Source organism: Gallinula chloropus (genome assembly GCF_964237585.1).
Source record: "Gallinula chloropus genome assembly, chromosome: 1".
Classification (NCBI taxonomy): Eukaryota; Metazoa; Chordata; class Aves; order Gruiformes; family Rallidae; genus Gallinula; species Gallinula chloropus.
The window spans coordinates 11,302,832-11,328,482 of record NC_140085.1 but is presented as its reverse complement, the minus strand read 5'-3'; the positions used below and the strand labels follow the sequence as shown (position 1 = coordinate 11,328,482).

Below are 25,651 nucleotides of genomic sequence, written 5' to 3'. Positions count from 1 at the left end.
AAAAAAGTATCTTTATTCAACCTGTTTTCACAGCTTTGTAAGCTTTAGCAAAAAGGCTTTTTCATAAAATCCACTGAAGCCTGAGTATATGAGTATGCTAGGCAAAAAGTCAGCAGGTTTGCACAGCCTCCTATCACCTTAATAAATTAATATATTTCCCATTAGATATATTTACATGGCTTATCTAAATAGACCTGTTACACTGCATCAAAAGGCACAGACTGACCTTCCCTATTTGTACGCACACTGTCACGATACAGTATGTAAAACAAGTCAGGATACTGTTTGAAAAAATATTTCTTCATCTGGAAGTAATGACAAAATGTCACAAGATGAAATTTGGATGGTCTTACTGCATCCACATTTTCATAGAAATGAAATTGAAATTCTGCCTTAATATAAATATCAAAATATGTGTCTCAATTATTTTATTTCTCTTAATACAGACTCCTAATATTTTACAGGGTGTATTCTTTGTTTAGCATGCCTTTACACTGCATACATCTTTATGAAGTGAGATTAGTTTACTTCAATAAAGCAGATGTTGAAGACAAGGAGTGTCTTACTAACCAGTAAGCAATGACAGAGGTACTTTCTGGCTAACTTCTAAAAGGTTAAAGTTCAATGGAGGGAGGAAAAAATATAACAGGCATTAAACTTACAGAATATAGATTATTTCAGTTTGGGGATTTTTACTAGTTATTCCTTTCGAAAAACATTTTTAGCTGAGACAATGTGCATATCCACTGTTTCCTTTTTCAACACTTTACTTATTTAGGAAAATATTTTTAAAGTAACTTCACTATTAGAAAAAAGACGGATAAAAGTGAATTTTATTGTGTATTCCAAAATAAAATACAGCAATAATTTAATAACATTTTGGCATTGCTTATGTAACTAGTAACCAGTGAATATTAAATTAGAATTTGCATTTACTAACTGGTTTAATTTTAGAGGTGAATGCTTTCATTTTCAAGACTGAGTCAAGGGACTCAAGTAAAATTTCAGTCAGTTGGCAATATGTCAATGAAGATCACTCTATTAAGTACAGCAATAAATACATATGCACACAAAAATAGCCTTTTGTGAGAAGATCTCATATCTAAGTGCACATTCCTTCAGTTATGTAGTCTAGCAGAGAGATTCGTATTGAATTTATCGGTGATCCCTGACAGCAACAGTGTAAAAAGACCCAGGGAATGCAAGACAAAAAAAAAGAAGTTTATTCCTTGTGTTTATAAATTATAAATAATGTTGAATGGACTTGTATGCAGAAACAAACAAATCCAATCCATTGAATTTTTCATGAGAACAAGACTTTAATGCCTTAGTGATTGTTTGTTCAAATGCATAACTCCTCATTTGTTCTAAATGGAGTTTAATGACCAATTTCAAAATATGAATACCTTCCAAAAGCTCAATGCTCACCAGTGCAGCAGTTACATGAACCCGTGGTCTTAAATAACTCAAACCCAAGAGAGATCACTGTAATCAATTTGTTAACCAGTAATGGAACTTCCTTCTCTTTCATTCAGATTATTGGTTATTTTGGTTCCTGGCTCCTTTTCACTTATTTAGGTTATATAAGCTGACAAGGTAGCAGACTGAAGAACTCCATTACAAGGTTTTGAAGTCTATTTGAGATTTACTTTTGTTGATATGCTCAAGATTTAAAAAAAAAAAAAACAATCAAACAAACAAAACCAAAAAACCACAACCAAATATTTGGAGTGTATTAATAGAAACTGCTAGTTTCTCCCTACTCAACAGTGGCAAACTTGCTACTAAACAGTGGAAAACACTGGACACATAGGGACCAGCAAACTTGCTTAAATAAATCCAGAAAACCAAAACCTAATTTTACAGTCTCTACTTTGAGCAGAAAATCCTAACACCAGAAATATTTCTACTAAAGAAAAACAGTGAAGATAAGAACTAAACCCACATGATTTAGGCATGAAATCTGTCATTTTGATTACTTCTCATTTATGATTATTTTCATAAGGAAATTTTCAGTGGCTTGAGAAGAATACTTACATGATGGACTGTTTGGAGTATGTCTGTCAATAAATTCATTGAAATTTAATAGAAATTCAGTGTTGTTTTCTGATTTTTTTACATCATTACAGTATTCCCTGAAAAACAACAAAACATCAGTCTTCTCAGATTTGTTTCCTTTGCTACTGAAGAAGACAAGTACGGCTCAGCAATTTTGAAGTCCAAGAAGGATTGTACAACCACAATGAAGTTGTTGACTCTACTACATCAGTTGACTACCATGGCCAATACTGAATTTTGACTGTATTTAAAATTTCAGGCATCAACATAAAATAAGGAGTTCTAGTGCCTGTCTAATCTGAATTCTAAGAAAACTCCATACAAATAAATGGGGCACAGGTTCCCAGAAAAATAATTTAGACTGTCAGAGTGTACTGGGAAGTCCATGGACTGCTGTTTAGAACACAGTTACTTCATGCTCAATTAAGGCCAGATTTATGGGCTGTGAAGATCTTCAGAGAAGACTTAAAGGCAATTTTCACAGGATACACACCACATAAACATATAAACACTCTTTGTTTTGGCATATGCAAAGCAGATAAATAGTAAACTACTGTCCTTTATATAATGCAATAAAATAAAGTAATACATCATTGGGTAATTCACTGAATGCAAGCAAGCACAATAAAAGTCACTGGGCGTTTTGAAGGCAAATATTAGAGTAGCATAAAACAACTAATTAAAATCTTGACAGTATTAAGCAGAAAGGGAGGGAGTTATCTTTAAATAAGCTTTGCATATTAAACTAATTTTATGAAGAAAAGTAGTCTGTTCAAGTATTTTCTATAAATAAGCTATTTTATTACCCTTTACTTACTTTACCATGATCCTGAAAGACTACAGGCAGAATTTGCCTTATGGTACCAACATTCATATAAAAATAGAGTACTTATCTAAAAGTCTTTGTTCATGCAGATCAGCCTAACAACTAGGGACTTACTGGAACCTGCTTATTGGTACAATTGATTATCAAAACCTTCAGCCCTTTAGAAAAAATAAATTAAAACCTTAAACTGGGAATACATTTGAAGATAGAATATTAAAGTCTATATGAGAATGAATCTAAAAGTCTAAATTTTAAAGAATATAGACATTTATAAAATAAAATATAAATGTGACAATCTGTAAGTGATTTTGATGGTACAGAATTTCGTTTGTCATAACTACCTTTTAAAGAATTTATTTTTTAAGAGCTAGGTTTCCTTTTTGATTGTATGTTTACAAGGGAAACAAGAGCTACACAATTTCACATGAAAAAAAAGGGAACTTATGAACTTAACCAAATTTCAATGGCTTGATCTTTTTTATCTTTAGTGAATAAAAAATTAATACATCCTTAAGTGATAGACAGCTTTGAAACATTTCATCTTGAAGTTGGAAAGCACCTTGAGGTAAGTATTATGGTACCCATCTTATCGAGAAGCTGAGGTACAATGTTTTAAAATATTAAAAGTCACAGCCATAAGAAATAAACAGTCTTGTATAAGATTTCTATTAAAGCATCAATAAATGATGGCATGTCAGATTTTATAGGTCTCTGATTAATATTAAAAGGACTCAGAGCCTGAAGATGCTATTTACACTGTAGCAAGAAGAAAAGATTGATCTTGTAAAACACAAATTTATTAACTGTCCTTAATACTTTCTTTTTACCAAAATGAACTTTATTGGTCAAGTCTGCATCTTGTAAATGTCATTTATCTGATCAAATGTCTATTTACTGCTGAAATAATACTTCTTACTGATAAATTAACCAACCTTGGGGCTATAAATGTATAGCCAGCTTCATCAAAATGATCAAGCTTCAGTGTTTCTGTATCTACAAAGATGAAGAGTAAATACCGAGTAAGTAAACCAGGCTTTATCCATCATTTTTCTTCTCAAAATATTCAACAAGCTTTCAAATGCATTCATGAATTTAGAAGTAAACATTTATTTTGAGACACTTTCCTACTAAAATACTATATACATTTGTGTATTTCAGAGTATAGGAAGAAATTAGTTATTATATACAACATACAGCTGGAAACAATAATGTACCTAACAATTTAAGAGAAAACATTTCATTAGCATGACCGCATGAAAACATATGAGATGTTTTCTTTAGAATTACAATCTGATACAAAGAAATATTTGGGACACTGAGCTTTTAGAATACGAAGGAAAATGCTTCTCGTATTTTCTGCAAGGAAGTTTAAAAACTCATTCCTATAAGCATCACTTATCAATGCTACTGAAAATAGTGGCTTTAACAGGTGGTGTCACTGAACACTAATAGGACCAGACAAAGAAGGATTAGAGATTAGCAGCATATTGAAATGTGCATGAAAACAGAAAAACATTTCACAGCTTTTTTTTTTCCTTTCTATTGCTATGGTACCCAATGATCATGGGAAAAATCCTGAGATGAGGAATACAGAGGAGAATATCCAGTAGGAATAGAAATACAAGTAAAAAATATCAACTGCAGTAAACAGAAGGAAATTGAGCAACAAGAATATACTTGCCCATTGTGATTCCCACTATCCATCAGAAAGAGAAAGCAGGGAAACAGAAAAAAACAGGGTAAAGCAAAAGGGGTCACAAACCAATATTTTATTCAAACAGCCCCTTGAATAAAAATATTGTACAAAGATAGATCAAAGGTTCAAGTTACATACAGCTATAGTCTGGAAAAAAGACAAACATCATTGAAGACTGAAGAATATGTCCTTAAAAATTTCTCAAGTACCTTCTATATACTGTGGATATTTTAAGGGTCTGTTTTGTAGGTTATAATGATGTAAGTGCAAAGCCTAATCCATCAAAAGTACCATACTCGCTCACTGAAACTTTAATTTTGAACTACTTACTATTTGACAAAGTTACAGAATTAATCACTGATTATTAAAAACTTGTCACATTCTACTTCATATGCAGAAGGTGACAGTAGAGGACAGCAATATAGTGTTAACCAAGTCTTCTCTAAACTAATGGCTTCTATGCCTCTCAGATTGATTCATAGTGCTTTTCTAACTGTTTAACTCTGTATTTGTTTGCTTATCCTAACACTTAGATAAAGTTAAAACGATGTGATTGGTTTTATATTGTCTACTATCTAGATTACAGTTAAACTACACCTAATAAACAAAAAGGTTTTGAATACTCACAAGTATCATTTCCAATTATCTCTCCAGAATCTGTAAATGGCTGGAAATTAGTCTTATCCAAAAATACATTGCAAACATTCACTAAAACTATTTGCTAAATGCAAAATAAAATACCTAGCTGCAAGCCAAACCAAATAGCATTTTCATATTAATTTATTCCTACAGGCAGCAGAGGAAACTTGCTAAATATTAAACTGTAACTACTGTAAAAATAAAATAATAAAAAACCCCAAACACTTTACTACTACAATCTATAACACAACATTTAGCTAATAGAATGAAAAAAATAGTATCCAGACCCTTAAAATGACAGCAACAGAGGATACAGAAAGCAATGATTCCATAGGCACAGAGCAAGGGGTAAGGGATTGTCAGTGGAACTGGGGTACCTGCAGATATTCTATCTTTATAGAATATTTCTTGTACCTCGGGTGTTACGATGGGTGAGAATCATTGCTGCAGGTTTTGGGTACATCACGATAACATCAGTGAACTTCACAAAATTTATGAATTTTAAATATTGCTTTTTTAAGTGAATCTCAGACTTATAAATACTAAAAACCAGGGAACCCTCATAGTACTTACAACTGGCTTGAGTTATTTGTTCTTCTATTTTGGCTTTAATATAATAAAAGCTGTATGATGGCAACACCAATGCCAAACTGCAAAAGAAATGAGACAAGTAAAGAAATTATTTTATTTGCAGCAGTTTTTCAGTCTTGGTTTCTATTTTTTTTGAAAGCAATTAACAGGTTTGGCATTCAAATCATCATGACATGAGATAGTCACATCAGGTTGACACTTCGTAATAGAAAGAAGTAGGTTCATGCTGGTCTTGAAGTTTGCTGTGTTTATTTTCATTCTTCTTTAGACATTTAAAAGTAAATGCACATTTAAAACGATAATCAAGGAATACCCAAATAATTGCAAACACTAAAGTAGATTATTTTATTCATGTATTTTATTTATATTTATTTCTTATAATGGAGACCAGTGAGGAGTGGTGTTCATTAGAGGTTGGTTTAAAATTTTGTTGGGGACATGGACACTGGGATTGAGTGCACCCTCAGCAAATTTTCTGACACCAAGCTGTGTGGTGTGGTTGGTTGACACACTGGGGGAAAGAGATACCATCCAGAGAGATCTTGACAGGCTTGTGAGGGCAGCCTGTGCCAACTGCATGAAGTTCAACAAGGCCATGTGAGTCAGGGAAATTCCAAGAACAGCTACAGTTTGGGCAGAGAGGGGATTGAGAGCAGCCCTGAGGAGAAGGACTTAGGGGTGTTGGTTGATGTAAAGCTCAACACGAGCCAGCAATACATACTTGCAGCCCAGAAAGCCAACTGTCCTTGGCTGCATGATCAGAGGCCTGGAGCATCCTCTGCTGTGAAGACAGACTGAGTTGGAGAAGAGAAGGCTCTGGGGAAACCTTAGATCAGCCTTCTAATACCTGAAGGGGCTACAGGAAAGATGGAGAGGGACTGCTTGTAAGGGCATTGTGTGATAGGACAAGGGGCAATAACTTTATATTATAAAAGGGTAGATTTAAATTAAATATAAGGAAAATAATTCTTATTGTGAGGGTGGTGAGACCCTGGCACAGGTTGCCCAGAGAAGCTGTGTCTGTCCCCTCCCTAAGGAGGGCCAGGTTGGATGGGGCTTTGGGCAACCTGGGCTAGTGGAGGGTGTCCCTGCCCATGGCAGCAGGGTGGAACTGGATGATTTTCAAGGTGCCTTCCAACCTAAACCATTCTCTGATTCTGATTTCTTGTATCTTCTTCTAACACATTTAACATCCCAATGTAACACATGTCAAAATGATCAGTGCCAGATAAAAGCATGTAGTGCTGCACTGATTTGCATGTATCATATAATGAGAGACTATCCTTTTATTAATTAATTAACTAGGAGTATTCATTTTGAAACATATCTGGCAAGCCTTGAATTCATGTTACGTTCAAGATGCAGCATATCTTCTTGAACTCTGCAGTCACCACCAAGAGCCATTGAACATCATTGTGTAATAATGTCTCAATATTTGCAAAACATTTGCCATGTATTTTCTTTTAGATTGTACTTATTTTTGCTCAATAAAAATATATGGCTTCTTTTTGCAAACAAATTCAATACATCTGTACAAGATATCCATTCTAAAAGGTGTGTAAAAGACAGTATATATATGAGTAATCATGAAGGAGGTATCATCACCTCAACATTGCATCCTTAATATTTGCACCTAGATTTCATGACTGTGGAACTGCAATGGTTTCTAATGGATAGCTGCAGAAATTAACATTAAAAACTTGTACTATTGAGCCATAAATGAGATGACCTTTAATGATACATTTGCCATTTAAACAGAATGTAAGTGGGGTTGCTGAGTATTTTGTGATGGCCTTCTACCAATTCTCCTCTAGGGAAATCAGGAACAGCTTACCTGTCATTAACAGTTGCTGCTAGCAGAAATTGCTAATTAAAATTTATAATTTTATGTTTAATAGGTTTTCTGCAATATGACTCCATGGATTTATTGCTGTATCTCATGCCAGAGAGATGAGCAGGAATTAAGAAGCCATATAAATCAAATGTATTTCTTTACTGAATGCTAGATGGCATAGTCTGATAAAAAATTTTCTTTTCTTGCGAGGCAGTTCAATGGACAAATCAGATACTGAAGAAAAGACAAAGTCCTACATTTACGTTATCTTTTTAAAAGTGGTTTGGTTTTGCATTCTCTTTGGCCATACACCTGTGCAGAACATCACAGAAAATGGGTACCAGCTTGGGTAAGGACTACCATGTTTCATCACAATAAAAATACTGTTTTGCTAAAAATTTGATTTAATATTTGTACCATCTAGTTTTCAGTTGTAGTAGTTTAACCTTTCTGGGGCTTGGTAAACCTTAACTTGTTTTGACTGTCAAGTTTCTAATTCTAATTCCTTTTAATGTTACAGAGCTGTGTGCTTAAATGGGTTTGAAATAATATACACGGCAACATTGCATTCTAGGGGGAAAATGCTCTTACAAATTGCTTCATTTGTCCATACATCACACCATATGTGTTTTACATTCAAAGTAGTATCAGTGCTAACTAGCTAAAGCTTGTCACAAATAGATACAGATCTTGGAGATAATCAATAGTGTATTTCCTGCCCCTACGTTCTGACATAAAGTTTAGCAAAGCCATGATTTAAACAATAACGATGGCTTAAAAATATTTGCATAAAATAACTCACAACTTATTTTTATACCAAAATATAGCATCTTCCTTTTCCATATGCATATTAAAACAAGAACATAGAGACAACACAAAGAAAAGATGAAATAAGAGGAGGTATCCAAGATATATAGTGCAAGTATCAAGTATCAAAATATGGTGTGATACAGAAAGTAAAAGGCAAAGTAAGATTCTTAACATCAATCATAAAAACCTTTTTTTTTTCCTATATACTGAAATTCCCTAGTGATAAATTGCAACAGTTGAATGAAAAACTGAGGTTCTGGTCCTTAGGCCAACAATTTTGAGTGATAAGGGAACCTGGTAAATCCTACAGGCCTGGAAACAAGACAATCTGGTCCTGACTTAGCCAGTATAGAAAATGTAATACTAACATATTAACCAAGATAAACAAAAAGGAGATTTGTCCCACACAAAATAAGTAAGAGAACAGAAATGAGTTACCTGTAATCAGTGCCATTCACAGCAGTCCATGTATATGTCCTGTTGCCTTTATCAATATATCTCTACAAACACATATTGGTGAAAAATGAATTATTAACTCTGAAGCTTCAATAAGTGTGCACTTCCCTTGAAAAATGCAGTGTAAAACTGAGTACAAATCTTTTGGAATTGTGTTTATTATTTTGCTAAAAGCAAGAATTGAGCTGCAACTCCTTTTCTTAGACATTTTCCAAGATTACATTATGCAATAGAATCAGTTATACCCCTTTTATTGAACATTAGTAAGTTTGTATTTCACTAATGTTCAATAAAACAAAGACAACACGACATCATTTTCCCTTTTAAATTCATTTGCTGGGCCTATGCAAACCTTTTCCTGTGTGATTTGAATTTGATAAAAGATTACCTCCATTATGGACCATTTTCAGTTAAACTGTGAAAAACAAGCCTCAATTATAAAAAGACTTTGTAGGTAAGTCCTTAACAACAACCTCCATCCAGTGCCTGTCCTTTCAGGGCACTGGCTAAATGCATTTTAATTTATGTCATATCTGCAGGCACAGCCTGGTACTCTTGATTGTAGAGGAACCTCATGCTAAACTTGTATATGTTTCTAATCTCATTAGGACACTTCTGAATTTGCAGAAAAAATTAACAGGGAAGGAATTGTTTGGTTTTAAATAACTTAATACATTAGGATAAGCTTTATCATTCCTTTTCTTTTGGTATGAAAAATTACTTGAGGTGGCCTCACAATTCCCCATAGATATAATCATTAATGCAACTGGCTGGCATACTTTTTCTCAATTATCCACTTTGAAAACTAAAAGTTTATGCCAGCTGTAACATATTATTATTTTACAATCCGACACTTTTAAGTACGCCAGCAATGAACTTGGTGTAGCTGTTGCACCACAGTATTACAAACACTGGTGAAAGGTACCACAGGTATAAATCTACTTTCTCTCCCTGCAGCAAACCAGAAGTGTGAAAATGACCATGGCTGTGAAAAAGAAATCTTTTTTTTTATATATTTATGAATTTAAACCTTCTTGTTATCTGGCTTCTGCTTTTCAGCATAGCACAACAGTGTAAAAAACTTAATGGTAATTTTGGACCTCCAAGTCAGGCACAGCGTGACGTGCTGCACACCATGCATGTTGGCTAGAGAAAAGCAGTGCCCAAGGTGGGAGGGAAGAGAAGAACTGAGCTCTTATTACATCCTGTTGTCACCAGCACTGTGAACATGCTTGAAAGCAAACTGTCTGAAATCTCCCTTCAAAGATAATCCAGGAGATTACAAGTCCTCATATGTCTGTTCCTTTGCCTACTTTAGTACTGAGTGGTCTGAAACCACCTCATCCCCAGACAGTCACTGCCAAAGAACCTACACATGCTGCAGTTTTTGTGACCCTTCAGTTTCCACTACTGCCCACCCTGGCTGCATAAATGTGGCAATGCTTTTATTCCTATGGCATCTTCTCTCTTAGTTGGAAAGCCCCTGAGGCCTTGGGAGACTCCAGTGCACCCCACCCACACTTGCTAAGAGTCCAGTCTCTATGTTGCAGTATGAGGTCATCTCCCAAGACACTGCTGGGGCCAGCTGCAATACAAAAGGAAAGCAGTGCAAACTTAAACCAAAAAGCAAAACAAAAAGTTTTAAGCCTGAAGACTGCAACTGTCAGTTCAGAGCAACTGACCACATCAGCCCATTTTATAATAAAATATATGAAGCTATCAAGTCCTAAGTGATGCATGGTTCATGCATGGCCTGTGGTCTGAAGCAGCTTTATTCTGGCACTAGCAGCCTGAAGCTGGGAGTATGCAATGGCTTGAAGCAGTCACCATTGCCAGCCATCTCTCTCTGTTCCCTTCTCTCAGAGAGGTTCAAGTAGAGGACTTGGGTACTTGAAGCGTCTGGAATCAAAAGACATGGGATATTCTATTCAGATATTAGTACAAAATTCTTCACTATGAAGACACAGGAGCAGGTTGCCCAGAGAGGTGGTGGAGGCCCCATCCCTGGAGGCATTCAGGGTTGGGCTTGATGAAGCTCTGAGCTATCTCATCTAGTCAAAGGTATCCCTGCTTACTGCAGGGTGGGTTGGACTAGATGACCTTTAAAGGTCCCTTGCAATCTAATGCATTGTAGGATTCTGTTCAAATACAGACTTGTGATCTTGACCCTGCATAACTGACACATTCACATACACTCAGGCATGTCATATTTCCCTCTGGCTCTGAAGTTTAATTGACTCCAGCATCTGCAAGTGTGAATGTTTCCCTTCTGCTCCATTTTGGGCAAACAGTCGCAGGACCAACTGTTGGTCCAAGACCCAAATTGGTCTTCTGTAGACTGAGAAACACATTCGCAGCCCAAGATCTCTTCAACAACTTTGCCATGCATACAATTTCTTGTATAACCTCAATAGTGTCATCGTATTTTTGTGACTTTCTAATCCTACCTTTTCTAATCACCTACAGAGATGCCTTTTCACCCACAGACTTGGAAAGGCACTCCTTAAAACAAACCAATTCTGAAAAAGTCTCAGTGAAGTCCCTCCCTTCAGGCACAGCTTATCTCCAACACAGATGCTAGCAGGACTTTGGACTCTCCAAGAGTGGGTCAGGAATGACTCAGTCACCCTTCAGAACAGGGAGAGAGAGGCTGGTGGTTTCCTGCCTTTGTGAGGCACTGGAACAGGTTGTCCAGAAAGGTTGTGGAAGTCCCATCCCTGGAGGCATTTAAGGCTAGGTTAAATGGGTCTTTGGGCAACCTGGTGTCCCTGCCTCTGGCTGGGGCCTAGAATGATCTAGGGAACTAGAATGATCTAGGGAACTAGATGATCTTTGAGGTCCCCTCCAAAGCATTCTATGAGTCTATGATTCCAGACAGTGTGGGCTCCTGATGCAGGTGAGGTAGATGGGACTTACCCCCCACCCTAGAAGGCCCTATTCATTCACTGTCCTCAAATAGTGGAACCATTCAAGAAAATGTACATTTTCTTCACACAGCAGAATTTCCCTATAGATTTTAAAGCCCTTCTCAGGAGGGCTGGAGTGGGGTCTTTACTGTGAGAATGCACACAAGAGACCTAGCAGAAGCCAAGGGGATTGTTGGTATAGACCGCTGCTTTACAAGAACATGGGAAGAGGTGAAAGGCTTCATGAAGTCAAATATGGAGGAGAAGCATAGGCATGTTTAATGAGATGATGGGACTCCGGAAATTCAAGGCATGCTTTGCACCTGGCAAATATAAGTGTATAAGGTTTGAGTTGACTTCCCTCGTAGAGACTAGAGTACGAAAGTATGATTTTGTTGCCTACATGATTACATGATCATCATTATCATCATATTTCAGCTAAGATCATCTACAGTTACATTTTTCTGCCCCACTGAAACTGAGGTTCTGTACTCATGAAGACAGTTCTATGAGGTTCTGCACTTTCTGAAAAGGGTATCAGAAGGAAGACAGTGCCCACATAAAATGTGTATCCTATTGCTAGGAAACAGGAGCAATCTTTATCAGGACTGAACATTTTGGGCAAGAAAATAAAGAACTCAAACTGTTCAGAAACTACAAGTACGTAATATAGCTGTGAGATTAATTTGCTTATCCCAAATAATCTTCATTTATGTCTTTTTTTTTTTTTTTCTCACCGCTTTCTTCCCACGACATAAACTACCAAACCCCCCTCACACATCTCTGCAAGCAAATTAAGTACTTTGTTTTGGGATTCATGCACAGAAGTAGGCTGGGTCCATTTCCTGGTAAACAAGAGTGCAAGATCTCATCAACTACTGCCTGATTAATGATACACTAAAGAAACCAAGAAACTAAACAATTCTTCTTTTCATAATTTCTCTTACTATAAGCCAGTAAAAATAAAAAATCTAGAGGGAAAAATGATAAAAACTGAAGTTACAAAATTAACATCTTTTTGCCATTTCACAGTATTTTTCTGGTTTTGTTTGTTCCTGTAAATATATCTGCCTGTGTCCCTATCTTACCTCATCTTGGGACTTGACCAGGGTTTCAAATGTTTTTTCTCCACTTTCTCCATCTATCATTTTTTTCCGAATCTATTGGCAAGGAAGAAAAAAGAAAAAAAAAAAAACCAAGAACTAGGTCTTGTATGTATCATGTAGATATATAATGTTTCATATAACTTATATTACTCACATATTTAATGAAACACATAAAATGTTAATGCATGGGAAAGTCATAGCTCTTAGAAAAAAGCCCAAAAGTTAAGTTTACAATTTTCAGATTTTTGTAATTAGAAGTTGCTTTATTCACTTTATACTGAACCAGAAGAGTTATGAAGGAAGAATTCTGGTACACTTTGCATAGCAAGCCTATCTCATAAAACCTGTTGATGCTGGGAACTAGCTGGGTGAGAAGGAGTTTGGTCTAGCGTTTCTCATACTTCCCAGCACATCTGTGTGGTTTGGTACTGGTAGTTGCTTAGATTCACAAAATCATTCTTATTCCAGTCTGAGAGTAATTCCTCTCTGAAGCAGAACTTTCAACAAACTTAAGGAAGAATTTAGCAAATATCAATATCGTCATTATAAAAGAATTAAGTTAAAAAACATAGAATATTTTAAAAATATGTTAATTCACAAAGCTAGCAGATTACTTTCAGAAATTCTGATTTTGGAGTATATTACAAAATTATGAACTGAAAAATATAAGGAGGAATTAATTAGATGTCAACACTTTATTTGTCAGTTCTCCCTCTCACCACAGTCATGAACTTGCATCAGCAAGAGATAGGGAAATATTTCAGGTAATATATTAATACCTTATTTAAATTTCTTTTCTTCTGAAAAATTTACAACCCCCATCGCCAGGATTTACCACTTAATGAAGAAGAATTATTTAAATAGCAGGTGTCTTTAAAAATGAGAGAAATATGATGTATTGTGTCCTTGCTTACAAATAATACCAGTTCTCCTTTTGTATCATTATAACATCATCTGCCTATAAAGTCATCATCTTGAAAATTTAAAATTGAAATATAGAGCGAAATAGATTCCCATTCAAAATCAGGAACTTTACAGTTTTTTACTTTACAATTTTTATACAGTGAAATACAAGCAGCAACAGGTACTAAGAAACCAGGTAATCTCACCTCAACTTTAATATCATTTTCTAACTCAGCATCTAGAAAATCCAGTGTCACAGGCTCCTGGGATTTAGGATTCTGAAGCAGAAGATATCACATGATAAAATAATAAAGACAAAATGCTGTAATGTTATAAATCACTTCAGTCCTTTCATTGCTAAGTAAGCTACTTAACTGGTCTTACTTACCCATTTATTTTAATCTATTATAATACAATGAATTACTAGTGGTCCTTTCTCATCTATTTTATTTAATTGGATAAAGAGGTTAATTGAAGAAGTGAAAACCAAATTAACGCTAACAGTTAGTGTCCATCCACAGTCTGTCATGTATGGGGCTCATGATGGGAAGCTGCTTCTCTACTGCTGGTATGTCACAGACCGTGAGAGTGGGTGAAGATGCATCAGAGGAGACATCAGATAGGAATCCCTGATTAGGTGTCCTTCATCTGAGAAGGGAGAGGGAAATTTGGTAGTTTTCCAGTTGACTGATAAGATGTGATAATTGTACTTTTTTGCAGTTTTGCCAAAAGCAGACTATAGACTTGCTGTTATGAGGTGGGAATGGACCATGCCTCAAGATTCAAAGAAGCAGCAATTATAATTAAAAAAAAAATCTTTATTATAAGAAAATAAAAATAACTTTTATTGTCAGCATTATAGGACTTCTCTGAGCACACTGCAGTTTTGAATGCAATTCTCTTGACATCAGTTCAGATATCTCAATTTAAGAGATGGAAGCCAAGATTTAAGGAGTGTACATGATGTTGATACTTGACTATGGAGCACAGAGAAGTTTGGTAGTATGCATCTGCGGTAACCCTGGTCCCATTAGAATGTTGGAAGATCACTGTAGCTCTGCAGAATTAGCTCAGATCACCCTCCAGACTCTACTCCCTTCTCAGTTGTGGTCTGTATTTGCATTGACAGAGCCATCTTCTATACGAGTTGTTTGGAATATGATTTATTTATTTTATTATTTGTGTAGTTTTGGCTAAACCCCATTGACTTAATATTATGTGTGGTGTGAAAATCCTCAACCCTCATCACTTAATGCTTCCACCTAACAAAGGATCTTTAGAAAAAAGAGTATAGGGATATAATATTCAGCCATTTAAATCTGACAGTTTAGAAGAGAAGATAATAAAGTCCATTTTTTATTAATTTATTTTGATCAATAATAATTTGCTTTGTGTAACAGGACAGTTCATCCATTAAAGGATGTCAAGGCCTAGTTTTATCAGTAAATAAAGCACTGTTTCTCATATGATTACCAACACAATATTTGTCTTTAGCTGATACTATTATTTCAGGCCTAGTGAAAATTCTGATTATGACATTTTTAGAGGATTTCAGTAATTCAGCTATACTAACTTATTTATAGGGTAACGTCCTTTATTTCAAAATTATTATATTCCTTCAATTCTAAAATTCTCTGACAATGGTACATGCCAAATGTACATGAGACTTTTCCACCAAAGAACCCAAGCATGTTTCATCCTGATTTATGCATATTTCCACTTTGTACCAGAAGAAAGTAGCATTCTGAATAGCTGGTATAAGATCCCTTCATATAATAGTCTGGAGCATTAAGAGATTAACAGTAGTACTTATTTTCAAGACTGTAATATAGAATAGTACTAGAAGACAAATGATTATTCCTTCATATCCTCGAGGAACAAACGCACGTTTCTAGGTATATGGAATCATTCCTTTTCTTAGCAAGACATCCTGTCTGCTAAGAGAAAAGAAAGAGTATATGCACTGGAAAGATTCTTTTAAATGTCTATGGATAACTTCAAATAATTTTTTATGTTCCTATTTATATAGGAGAGAGAAAACTAGTAAATTTAATATAATTGCATTAACATATGCTCTCCATAAATTCAAAACATTTTAATTATTGTTATGAAGTTGTTTCCCCCCCTCCCAAATCCACAGCTTCAAAATAAATCATAAAAGGCCAAAATGTAAAAAATAAATTAAAAAATATGGTTTCTTACATGCAATGGATAATGAATAGCATGGTCAAACCCAAACAGCATGCATGAAGGCATGGCAGAGGAGGCATTTGTGAAGTTCACATTCCATTTCAACACACAAAGGAACAGAAAAGAAAACAAATGTTAAAAAAAAAGAAAAAAAAAAAGCCATTACATCAAATGGAGGTCAATATTAATTTCAAATGATAACCTGGGCTAGCCACAGTTAGGAGTCCCAAAGACAAAATATTCAACAGTTTGTCAAAATTCAAGCATACATTAACTGTTTCTTGGGGTTCTTTTCAGACTTTGTGTTATATCCCCACACATTCTTAATGACTATTAATAGAAGAAGTAAGTAAATACGTATAGGTACACTGTGTGATGTGCCTAAAGCACAAAGAAGTCCATTAGAAATAAGAACTGAAAATTCCTAGCCCCATAATGGAAGACTATTTGCCCCACTATGCCTTTTTCCCCCCAGAATGTGTTTGGGCTCCATATTTTTTTTTCTTCCAAGGTTGCCATTTAGCAGGGTTTATTCCAAACCATGAAGAAACAAACTTACTTTTCAGTTTGCTCTTCTCTTTATCCAGTCATGCACGCAACATGACTGGAACAAGCACAACACCACCACATTCACCAGCACAACTTAATAAACCAAAATAGAAGTAAATCACTGGCAATGAAGCATGCAAATAAAGGGAGTGCAATCCATTTTCAGCAGAACAGATAAAAGCAAAGATCAATTACTTCAATGACAAATCAAGAAGGAAACAAAGAAAGAAAGAACTGGTGCAGCAACATAAAAAATCCTGTTCATTAAAATGTCACTGTCGTGTTTTGGGATGTCAGGATTCTCACAAATTCTATGGAAGTCTTCTTTGATGTGAGTTGCAGGAGTCTAGTACTTGTAGTACTAATTAATACACTGGCTGTTAGGCTTTTAAAATAAATGATGCTAAGGTGGCTGCAAAATCCTGGGCCCCAGAGGGGAACCCAAGAACACCTGGAGTAGGTGGGAGCCTGGAGCTGCACTGTACTGGGCAGCCAGCACAGCATGGCACAGCACAGCACAGCACCATCCAAATCATACCACAGCACTCTGGGAAGCTAAGGGTGCTCAGAAAATTGAGGGTTTGTTTGTTGGGGATTTTTTGATCTTCCAGTGCTGCTTTTGCCAGTGTATAAAAAAATCTACCCCAGAGGTGATCTTTTATATATGGTACAAACACAGCCACTCGAGGCTCAGTGAAATCACAGACTTGATTACCAGGCTTACTGGTGTTGTTATATAAGCCACTGGTTTTCAATTATATATTTTCGTATGTGTAAGAAATTAACATGGTATACTGTACCTCATTTTTTTATTTTGCTAGTTTCATAATTAATCTAGTATTTTAATATTTTTTAAGTTTTCATTAAGTGTTTTCTGCTCAGCGGTTCCAATCAACAAATGTTACTAGTTTCCTTTTCTCTGTTTGTTTAATGGCCACTAGTCCTCTGGAGTTGTGTTTGCTAAAGCAAGAAACCTTATGTAAATAGCAGATAAGACATACACCCTGCTCTGATCTTCCTAGAAAAAAAGAACAAAACACCCATTACTGTACAGCATACAATGTACAATACAACTGGGCAATAAAGTAGTAAGAATGATCTTCTCCTGACTTTGGGTTTATGCAAGCAAAGCCAGCACAAGTAGTCTCTTTTCTTTTCCCCAGTCTTCAAATTAATTTCAAAATCTGAAGAATAAATTTACAGCATGGCTCTAATTAGCACCTATTAGTAAAGCACCATGATTGAACAGAACGCCCTTCACTACAGCCAATAACATGTTTTCTATTATTTAAACAAGGAAGGATGCAAGCTTCATGCTTTGGAAGCTGTTTGTCAAAGTAAACAGTTCTCTAGTTAGATTTTTCCTAGTAAGCAGGGCAGAAGCTTTCTAATCATATTTCCAGGTCTATGCATTCTAATGCACTGATCACCTCCAATCAAAGTTACCTGTACATTGGGTCTCCTTTTTCTCAATTTAACCTTTGGTATGCCCACACCAATTTGCTGAAGTAACAAAAAAGCAGTAATTTATAACACTATTAGTAAACAGCCTAGTTGTAGAATGGAAGTGTTCTCTCCACATCTATACCCTCCAGTGCAAGTTGACTGGAAGCAGAGACAAGCCCTCATTTTAGTCAAGAGTTCTGAGCTCTGTCAGGAAAATAAATACCAGACACTTGTCAAACAATTGAATTAAGTTAACAGTGAGCTCTCCCTCCCGCATACTCCACCAGAAATAAAATATAAAATGAGAAGAATTTCACTTCTTGTTTTAAAACCATCCCCTCTTACATTTTTTTCAAAACCTATTGAAGGCATTTGCAGTTTTAGAACTACCACTAAATAGATTTTGATAAGAACCATAATGAAAATTATGAAGAAGTTGCTAATCTATATAACAGATTCAGAAATTGAATTATTTAATATTTTCAAATCGTATCTAAATAAGACTAATCTTGTTAACACATGCTTAATGCATTAATTTGGCAGGGTATCTACCTATTCTCTCCCAGAACAGTGAGAAAAATACACGCATGTACACATACACACAAAGAAAACTGTTCAGAAAAATATAAAAATAAGCATGTTTAAAAAAAACCCTAATGTAACTATGTTCACAAACTTGAAAAAATTGGTATTTTATATATAAAGTTAAAAAAAGTTTTCCTGTGCTACATTTTTTAACACGAGGGGAAAATTCTTAATGATTTTACTTCCCTTTTGAACATGCCTTTGGTTAAATTTTCTCAGTTGTGCAAATGGTTTTCAAGGTCTGAATTTCTAGGGTGGGTTTTGTTTTTTTTTTTTGCCAGATCATACCGCAGGATGATTTCGTAAAATATTATGTTGAACCAGTTTTGATTTGAGGTAACAGATTTTCAGAAGGAAAGCAGAAAACATTCAGAAGGAATGACCATTGGAAGCTCAATACACCCTCACCTCTTCAAAAGTAAAGACGTAATTATGTTTTAGTTTACATCTATCTTGCTGGCAAAGAGGGTTAAGATGTTGTTTGTTAATAAGTTAACGACTACCAGGAGGTTTAACTAAAATTAATATGACATGTTAAAGAAAGCCCATGAGTTCTATATACATCTGTCTTTGTTGTGTACCTTAGTTTTAAAACGTAGTTCTTGTATCAGTCTGAATAGCATGCACCACCCCAAACAAACTGGGAGTGAAAAAGTCTAGTCTGTGTAACTGTTAATAACAACAATAACAATAACAATAATGCATACGCTTAATATTACATTTAAACATTATTCAAAAACATAAAACATATCACTTGTAAAATACCCTTTTCTAAACATACTCTAGATAAAACATTTGAGCAGTATATGAAAGCGTCTCTGTATCCTTTTAAGTAGCAAACTATACAGAGAAACCACGGCAATTAGTTTCCTAATAATCCATCTCAGTCTGCCCAGATTCAGTTGGGATGAGCTGTTTTTCACTCTCTAACAAAGATTAATTCATCTCCAGTTTTACAAATTTACACTGCAGTATCACAGCACAGAACTGAATCTACATCCATCAGTTCCTCGTAAGATTCTGCCTAAAATGAGAATACTACCTTGCTTCATTTTATATTCCTTCTGTTAACAGAAATTCATTTGCATATGAGGAAAAGGTAAATAGACCACTCGCCATCATCTGAGTATCTAATAATGTCTAATGAAGAAAAGATCTGGTCATTAATGATGTACATATCATCATAGAATAATTCACCAAGCAAAATAATCAAATCAGAACTTTCATTCTTTAACACATGAAAACTTAATGCATATATTGAGAAACAGAAAAGAGTATATAAACCCCATCTTTTCCTTTTTTTCTTTTTATTTTTTTAAAAATTGTTCTTTCAAAATAAATGAAAAGGGATATTTCATCAATAGTTGAGATCAAATTATTCTTTTTCATCTTCAGAAGCATTTTTTGTTCTCTTGTTACAAAGTTGGCAAAAGATTTCAGACATGTTCATCACTTCACCAGGAAATTAATTCACATATTCATGATGCTGACTTCCCCCAGTTAAAGAATTAAATTAATCATTAAAATATGTAGAAGAATCCTAATTCCTTTTTCTGCCTTTGTCTGTTAGACAGTGAAGTGCTAAAGAGAAGGTCTGCTATCCCTCTTGTAGCTCTGATAGGACTTTCTGGCAAAGAAAGTCTGTTAGACAGTGAAGTGCTAAAGAGAAGGTCTGCTATCCCTCTTGTAGCTCTGATAGGACTTTCTGGCAAAGAAACAAGAGACCACAGTCGCATAGCAAAGAGGTCAAGGATTTGCTGTTATTCTGCCACAAGGGCATGGCTGGAAGGAAGAGTTATGTATATACATCCAATTAAAAAAACCCTAAACCAAACAACAGTATTTCCACGCCTAACGGCAGCAAGTACAGCCTCCCATTACTTAAGAAGCTCTTCTAAAGTGTACAGAGTGTTAAAAAATAACCTAGCAAGCTTAAAAGCCTCAATACCATTATTGGCCTGTGTATTGACAGCTTGCATTTATCTTTGCTATATATGGCTCAAACCATCTTGAGGAGAATTTTTAATATTCACAACTGAACTACATGGATATTTTGTTTGGTGTCCAATACTCATAATGATTCATTATTAATTTTAAGTTTATTATCTGTAAGTAATCCATACATTTCAATCTGCAGTGATAATTCTGTTGGTTTTACTTAATTAAATTTTAAGTGTATCTTTTATATAATGCTGCATTTGTGCATGAGAAAAGATGTTGAAAGTTTGTATCTAGTGTAATTAAAATACTAACATTTTCAAACATTCCACTAAACAGAAGATTGCTTGACATGGAGGAATGTTTCACTAAAAAAGATATTAAAGTTCTGATGGCAGAAAAAAAATTATCAATTCACGCCGAAATATTTCATCAAAGCCATGGAAGAAACTTATTTAAGACGATATATGGAATATAGGAGTCCCCGTAGGGTCAGAACTACCCTTAATGGATATAAAGCCAGAATGAAATGGTCGGTTTAAATTTTCCTGAAAATTGGAGAAAATGTGGGCAGGGTGCATGATAACCAGATTTAGACAAAGATTTCATCTTTAAAGATGAAAGACCCCTCTCAAGTTGACCTCCTAAAAAATCTATTGTTCTGGCACAGAATGCTCAGCTAGATCCATCCAAACTTTGCATCTCAGGTTTCAGCTCTGGTAAACAGAAAATAAGCAAAGAAAAAAAAAAAAAAGGAAAATGCAAGAAAAATACATTGTGTTTGCCCTGATTTCTGTGGTGTTCAAGTATGGCAGTTTCAATTTCTAAAATGAGAATACATCATATAATAATAATAAATGAGAATACATCATATAATAATAATAAACACGCGCACCAGTAAAGTATTCAGCATCTTGTAACACATTACAAATTCTTCAGAATGGTATTACGGCTACCACTAGTTGTTTTGTATATTAATAGGTATACTAAACCACTTATTTCACATACGAAAATATGTGTGCATAATGTACATATTATATTTTCAATATATGTTCAATACAAGGCAACATTGGTCTTTGCGCTAAGACTTGGATGAAGCCATGCATTCACCGTGGATTTTCCTGACACCTCCACAACTGAGAAATCCTTACTATTGTTCTCTGTCTCTCTAGCACTTTTAGCAGATTTAATATCTGAGATTGAGAGAAATAAAGTAGAAGGTTTTTCTTACCTTTGGTTGAAGATTTGGGTGAAGTAGCACATACCCATTAGGATCAATTGCAAAATAGTATCCATTTGGACAAAGCTGAAAGAAATGGAGTTTAGTAGAAATGGAGTAGAACTTAGGTTCTAAGTAATAAAGAAAGATTCATTAATGATTTTCAAGCAATGGTCACATTAAGGAAAATACACTGCATTAGGCATCACAAAACATGTGAGATATGAGGATACAGAGGATAATTTTTAAAATTTACTCTTTTAGGATCAGAAAGTTGAAGAATAATTTTGGCTGATTGGACCACTGCAGGTTACCTGGTTTGACCCTTCACTGAAAGCAGAACTAACTTCATAAATAAGATCCAACTTCATAGTCAGATTAGGTTTCAAAGGGTCTGAGTACCTCCAATGGCAACGTTCAGCCTGTCCTCTGCCATGACCCCCAGGCCCTTTCATGCCTTTCAAGGCATTTTGTCCCAGCCTGTACTGTGGAATGGGACTATTCCATTCTAGATGCAGGACTCTGCATTTGCCTTTGGTCAAATTCATGATATTTCTTTGCTTCCCACATTACTAGTGATTTTCTTAGAAATTCCCCAGCAAGATGTCCAAATATATAAATCAATCAGTCTGAGTAGGGTACAAACAGACAAGTGTAATAAAGACCTTTTTCTATAAAGAATTTTCCTGTGTGAATGCTAAGTATTATTATTAGCTGAAATGATTGTGCACTCTACACTGTGATAAGAATCAGACACTCAACTAAGCAGCTGTGCCTTGAGCTACAGGAAAATAATTACTTGGAATATATCCCCCAATGTAAAAGTTGGCTTTTATAGATGCATCCTGATGGACAATTCACACAGAAACACATATATGACTGGAGAGAAAACTGTCAGAAAATCTACAACAATGGGAACAAATATATGAAAAGAAGCCTGCTGGTATTTTGACTTGCCTCCAGTCACTGCTGTATGACTTATGAAAGAGCATGCAAAGAAATCAAACATAAATCATACATATGGAGAAACCACCAACACAAGCAACTTACCGTAAATCGGGGTGTCAGTTTTTTTATGTCCTCCAAAGAGACATCAACCCCCATTACTCCAAGAATCAGTTGATTCTGGCAAGATTACAAAATGTTAGAATACATTTGGCATATTTACAATGCAGAGTAACTGCTACAATCAGTAATTTTGATTTTTGCCTTCATCTCTTATTTGACAGATAGTACAAGAAAAGCTGCCTATTTATTTATCTGTCTATTCTAACTAATTAAAATAATATCCAAGTGATTTAAAATTTCATTCAATGCATTCAGGATTTAGTACAGAATATGAAAACTGTTTATAAAGATGAATATGGATTCTTTCCTGGATCAATAAACGATAAATGTAAAAACAAATCAAGTGAAAAATGATGCATTAATATTTCCGATGATGTAGACACTAAATTACTTGTACCAGTATAGAGCTACTATTGCATGCTAAGGTTGGGCAATTGATAAATGAGACCCCAAAACAATTAACCTCTTTTGGATATGGTCTAATAATGAATGAAAAAAAATGCAACACCTCAACAAAACCAAAAAACCCAATGACTAGAAAATTCATCAGCATTTGAAATAAGGGACTCAGGATCTAGGTTTACTTTACTTGCAATTCTTTTCCTACTCAGAAAAGGGTGGCAAGTCATGTATGTAGTATCACCTGAATCCCTTCTCTAGTACATAAATTCAGAATATGTACTGGATGACACATATTGCAGTATGCAATATAAAATCCATGTAGAGACATAATTTAAGGAGATTAAAATTTTCCTCTTGTTTCTTCCAGTTCCTCTTTAATAGACAACCACTGGTTTACTTCTCAGAAAGACAGACTTTGATAATCACTTTGCAACAGGACTCAGCGAATTCCAGGCATTATCTTGTAGATAAGTTTATGAAATCTTTTTGTTTTGCTTTTAAAGGGAAACAAAGAGAAATATTCTGAAAGAAAATCCAAGAAACACTAGTGAAAAACTTCTTATTTTTATATTTTTTTGTCTACTTAATATCTGAGAAACTGAATCAAAGATTGTGTTGGGTAAAATTCTCTGAATTTTAACCTGAACAGTCATGAGTATCACACCAAATGTACAAAATCTTAAAGCATGTTCTAGGTCTGATTTTTAAAAAGCAGCATTTTGAATTTGAAAAAAAAAGTACCAAAATTGATTTTTTGTCAGAATGTAATGTGATGGGGAATTGTATTTATTTAATACTTATGTTTTAATCTAAGTATTCAGTTGTATTTTCTATTATCATTACAAACAATTAATTTAAAGTCTCTACATCATTGCCTTTTACCCTGAAATGTCATAGCCTCACAGACTTGTTATAAATGTATTTGAGCTTCCTTTCTTGGCAAGGACGGATGAACACAATCATATACTTCCCATCTAATGAGCGCACAAGGCCTTCCCTTAGCCACCAGTTCTCAGAGATAGATCAGAGAATGTCATATCCTGAAACTCACAACTGCAAAAAAGATAATCTGCATTTTCTTGTTCCCAGGATGTTATCAGGCAAATAAAGATGACCCTTTTATTCCTGAGGTACAAGAAAATTAAACTGTAGAAAGTTCTATGGAAATACATATTTTTCAAAGGCTTATCATTACGTTTAATTCAAATAACTGAATTTTGTTGTTTGTTTCTTTAAGTAGCAGCTTACTATTTTCCCATTTTGTTCCTTTGTTAGATTGAAGACAGGTAGTGTTCCTGTAATCACAAGGCCCAGCTCCTAGGAGATAATCACACATAAAGGGAAGACTCTATTAGTTAAATAACAAATATTGAACTACAATAAATTAGAAATATCCAGGCATTATTGTTGCCAAACACTAGATTAGAGCACTGATTTTAGTTTGTAAAAAAGGAAAAAACCACAAGCCTAACCAACAAACAAACCAACTTCTTTTATTTTATGCACAGAAAGTTCAAATTGCAATTTTGCGTCCATATGTTATTGAGAACAATAAATTGCTTTTAAGAAGTAGATCACGTGTGATGACTTATTTTAATAAAAATTAAATGTTATGAAAACATTTACAGTAACAGTTCTTACTATACTAAACCGTCTAGATAGTAGGGGGGGAAGAAGAAAAAATTAAAAAAAAAGAAAACCAAATCAAACAAATCCTCAGTACAAGCTGGGAGATGATGTGATAGAAAGCAGCCCTGCAGAGAAGGACTTGGGGGTGCTTCTGGACAAGAAACTTGATGTGAGCTGACAATGCACCCTCCCAGCCCAGAAGGCCAATCGTACCCTGTGCTGCATCAAAAGGAGTGTGGCCAGTAGGTCAAGGGAGGTGATTCTACCCTACTCTGCTCTCGTGAGACCTGGAGTACTGTGCCCAGTTCTGGAGTCCTGGACATAGGAAGGACATGGAACTGTTGGAATGGGTCCAGAGGAGGGGCATGAAGATGATTAGAGGGCTGAAGCAGCTCTCCTATGAAGACTAGCTGAGAGAATTTGGCTTGTTCAGCCCAGAGAAGGCTCCAAGAAGACCTAATAGTGGCCTTCCAGTACCTGAAGAGAGCCTACAAGTCAGGGAGGGACTTTTTAGAAGGGCATGTGGTAATAGGATGAGGAGCGATGGTTTTAAAATGGAAGCACGTAGATTTAGATTGGATATTAGGATGAAATTCTTCACTATGACACTGGAACAGGTTGTCCAGGGAAGTTGTGGCTGCCCCCTTCCTGGCAGTGTTCAAGGCCAAGTTGGATGGGGCCTTGGGCAGCCTGGTCTAGTGAGAGGTGTCCCTGCCCATGGCAGGGGGGTTGGAACTGGATGATCTTTAAGGTCCTTTCCAGCCTAACCTAATTATACAATCTATAATTAGATACTATGA

At 35.2% G+C, this 25,651-nt stretch overlaps 1 protein-coding gene across 5 annotated transcripts in view; it reads right to left on the bottom strand.

Annotated features, from left to right (window-relative positions):
* The window catches only part of CACNA2D1 (calcium voltage-gated channel auxiliary subunit alpha2delta 1), a 410,029-nt gene that overhangs the window by 25,320 nt on the left and 359,058 nt on the right, over positions 1 to 25,651 (bottom strand). Inside the window, exons 16-25 of one of the 5 annotated variants that reach the window (XM_084263178.1) lie at positions 24,471 to 24,539; positions 22,803 to 22,877; positions 21,765 to 21,839; positions 18,011 to 18,067; positions 14,032 to 14,103; positions 12,905 to 12,976; positions 8,893 to 8,954; positions 5,778 to 5,869; positions 3,817 to 3,877; positions 2,038 to 2,135 (exon numbers count right to left, since the gene is read on the bottom strand). In XM_084263178.1, coding sequence (XP_084119304.1) covers positions 2,038 to 2,135; positions 3,817 to 3,877; positions 5,778 to 5,869; positions 8,893 to 8,954; positions 12,905 to 12,976; positions 14,032 to 14,103; positions 18,011 to 18,067; positions 21,765 to 21,839; positions 22,803 to 22,877; positions 24,471 to 24,539 — 733 coding nt within the window. The remainder of the gene's footprint in view (positions 1 to 2,037; positions 2,136 to 3,816; positions 3,878 to 5,777; positions 5,870 to 8,892; positions 8,955 to 12,904; positions 12,977 to 14,031; positions 14,104 to 18,010; positions 18,068 to 21,764; positions 21,840 to 22,802; positions 22,878 to 24,470; positions 24,540 to 25,651) is intronic. The other 4 variants (XM_084263177.1, XM_084263180.1, XM_084263179.1 and 1 more) reach the window with 4 other exon arrangements.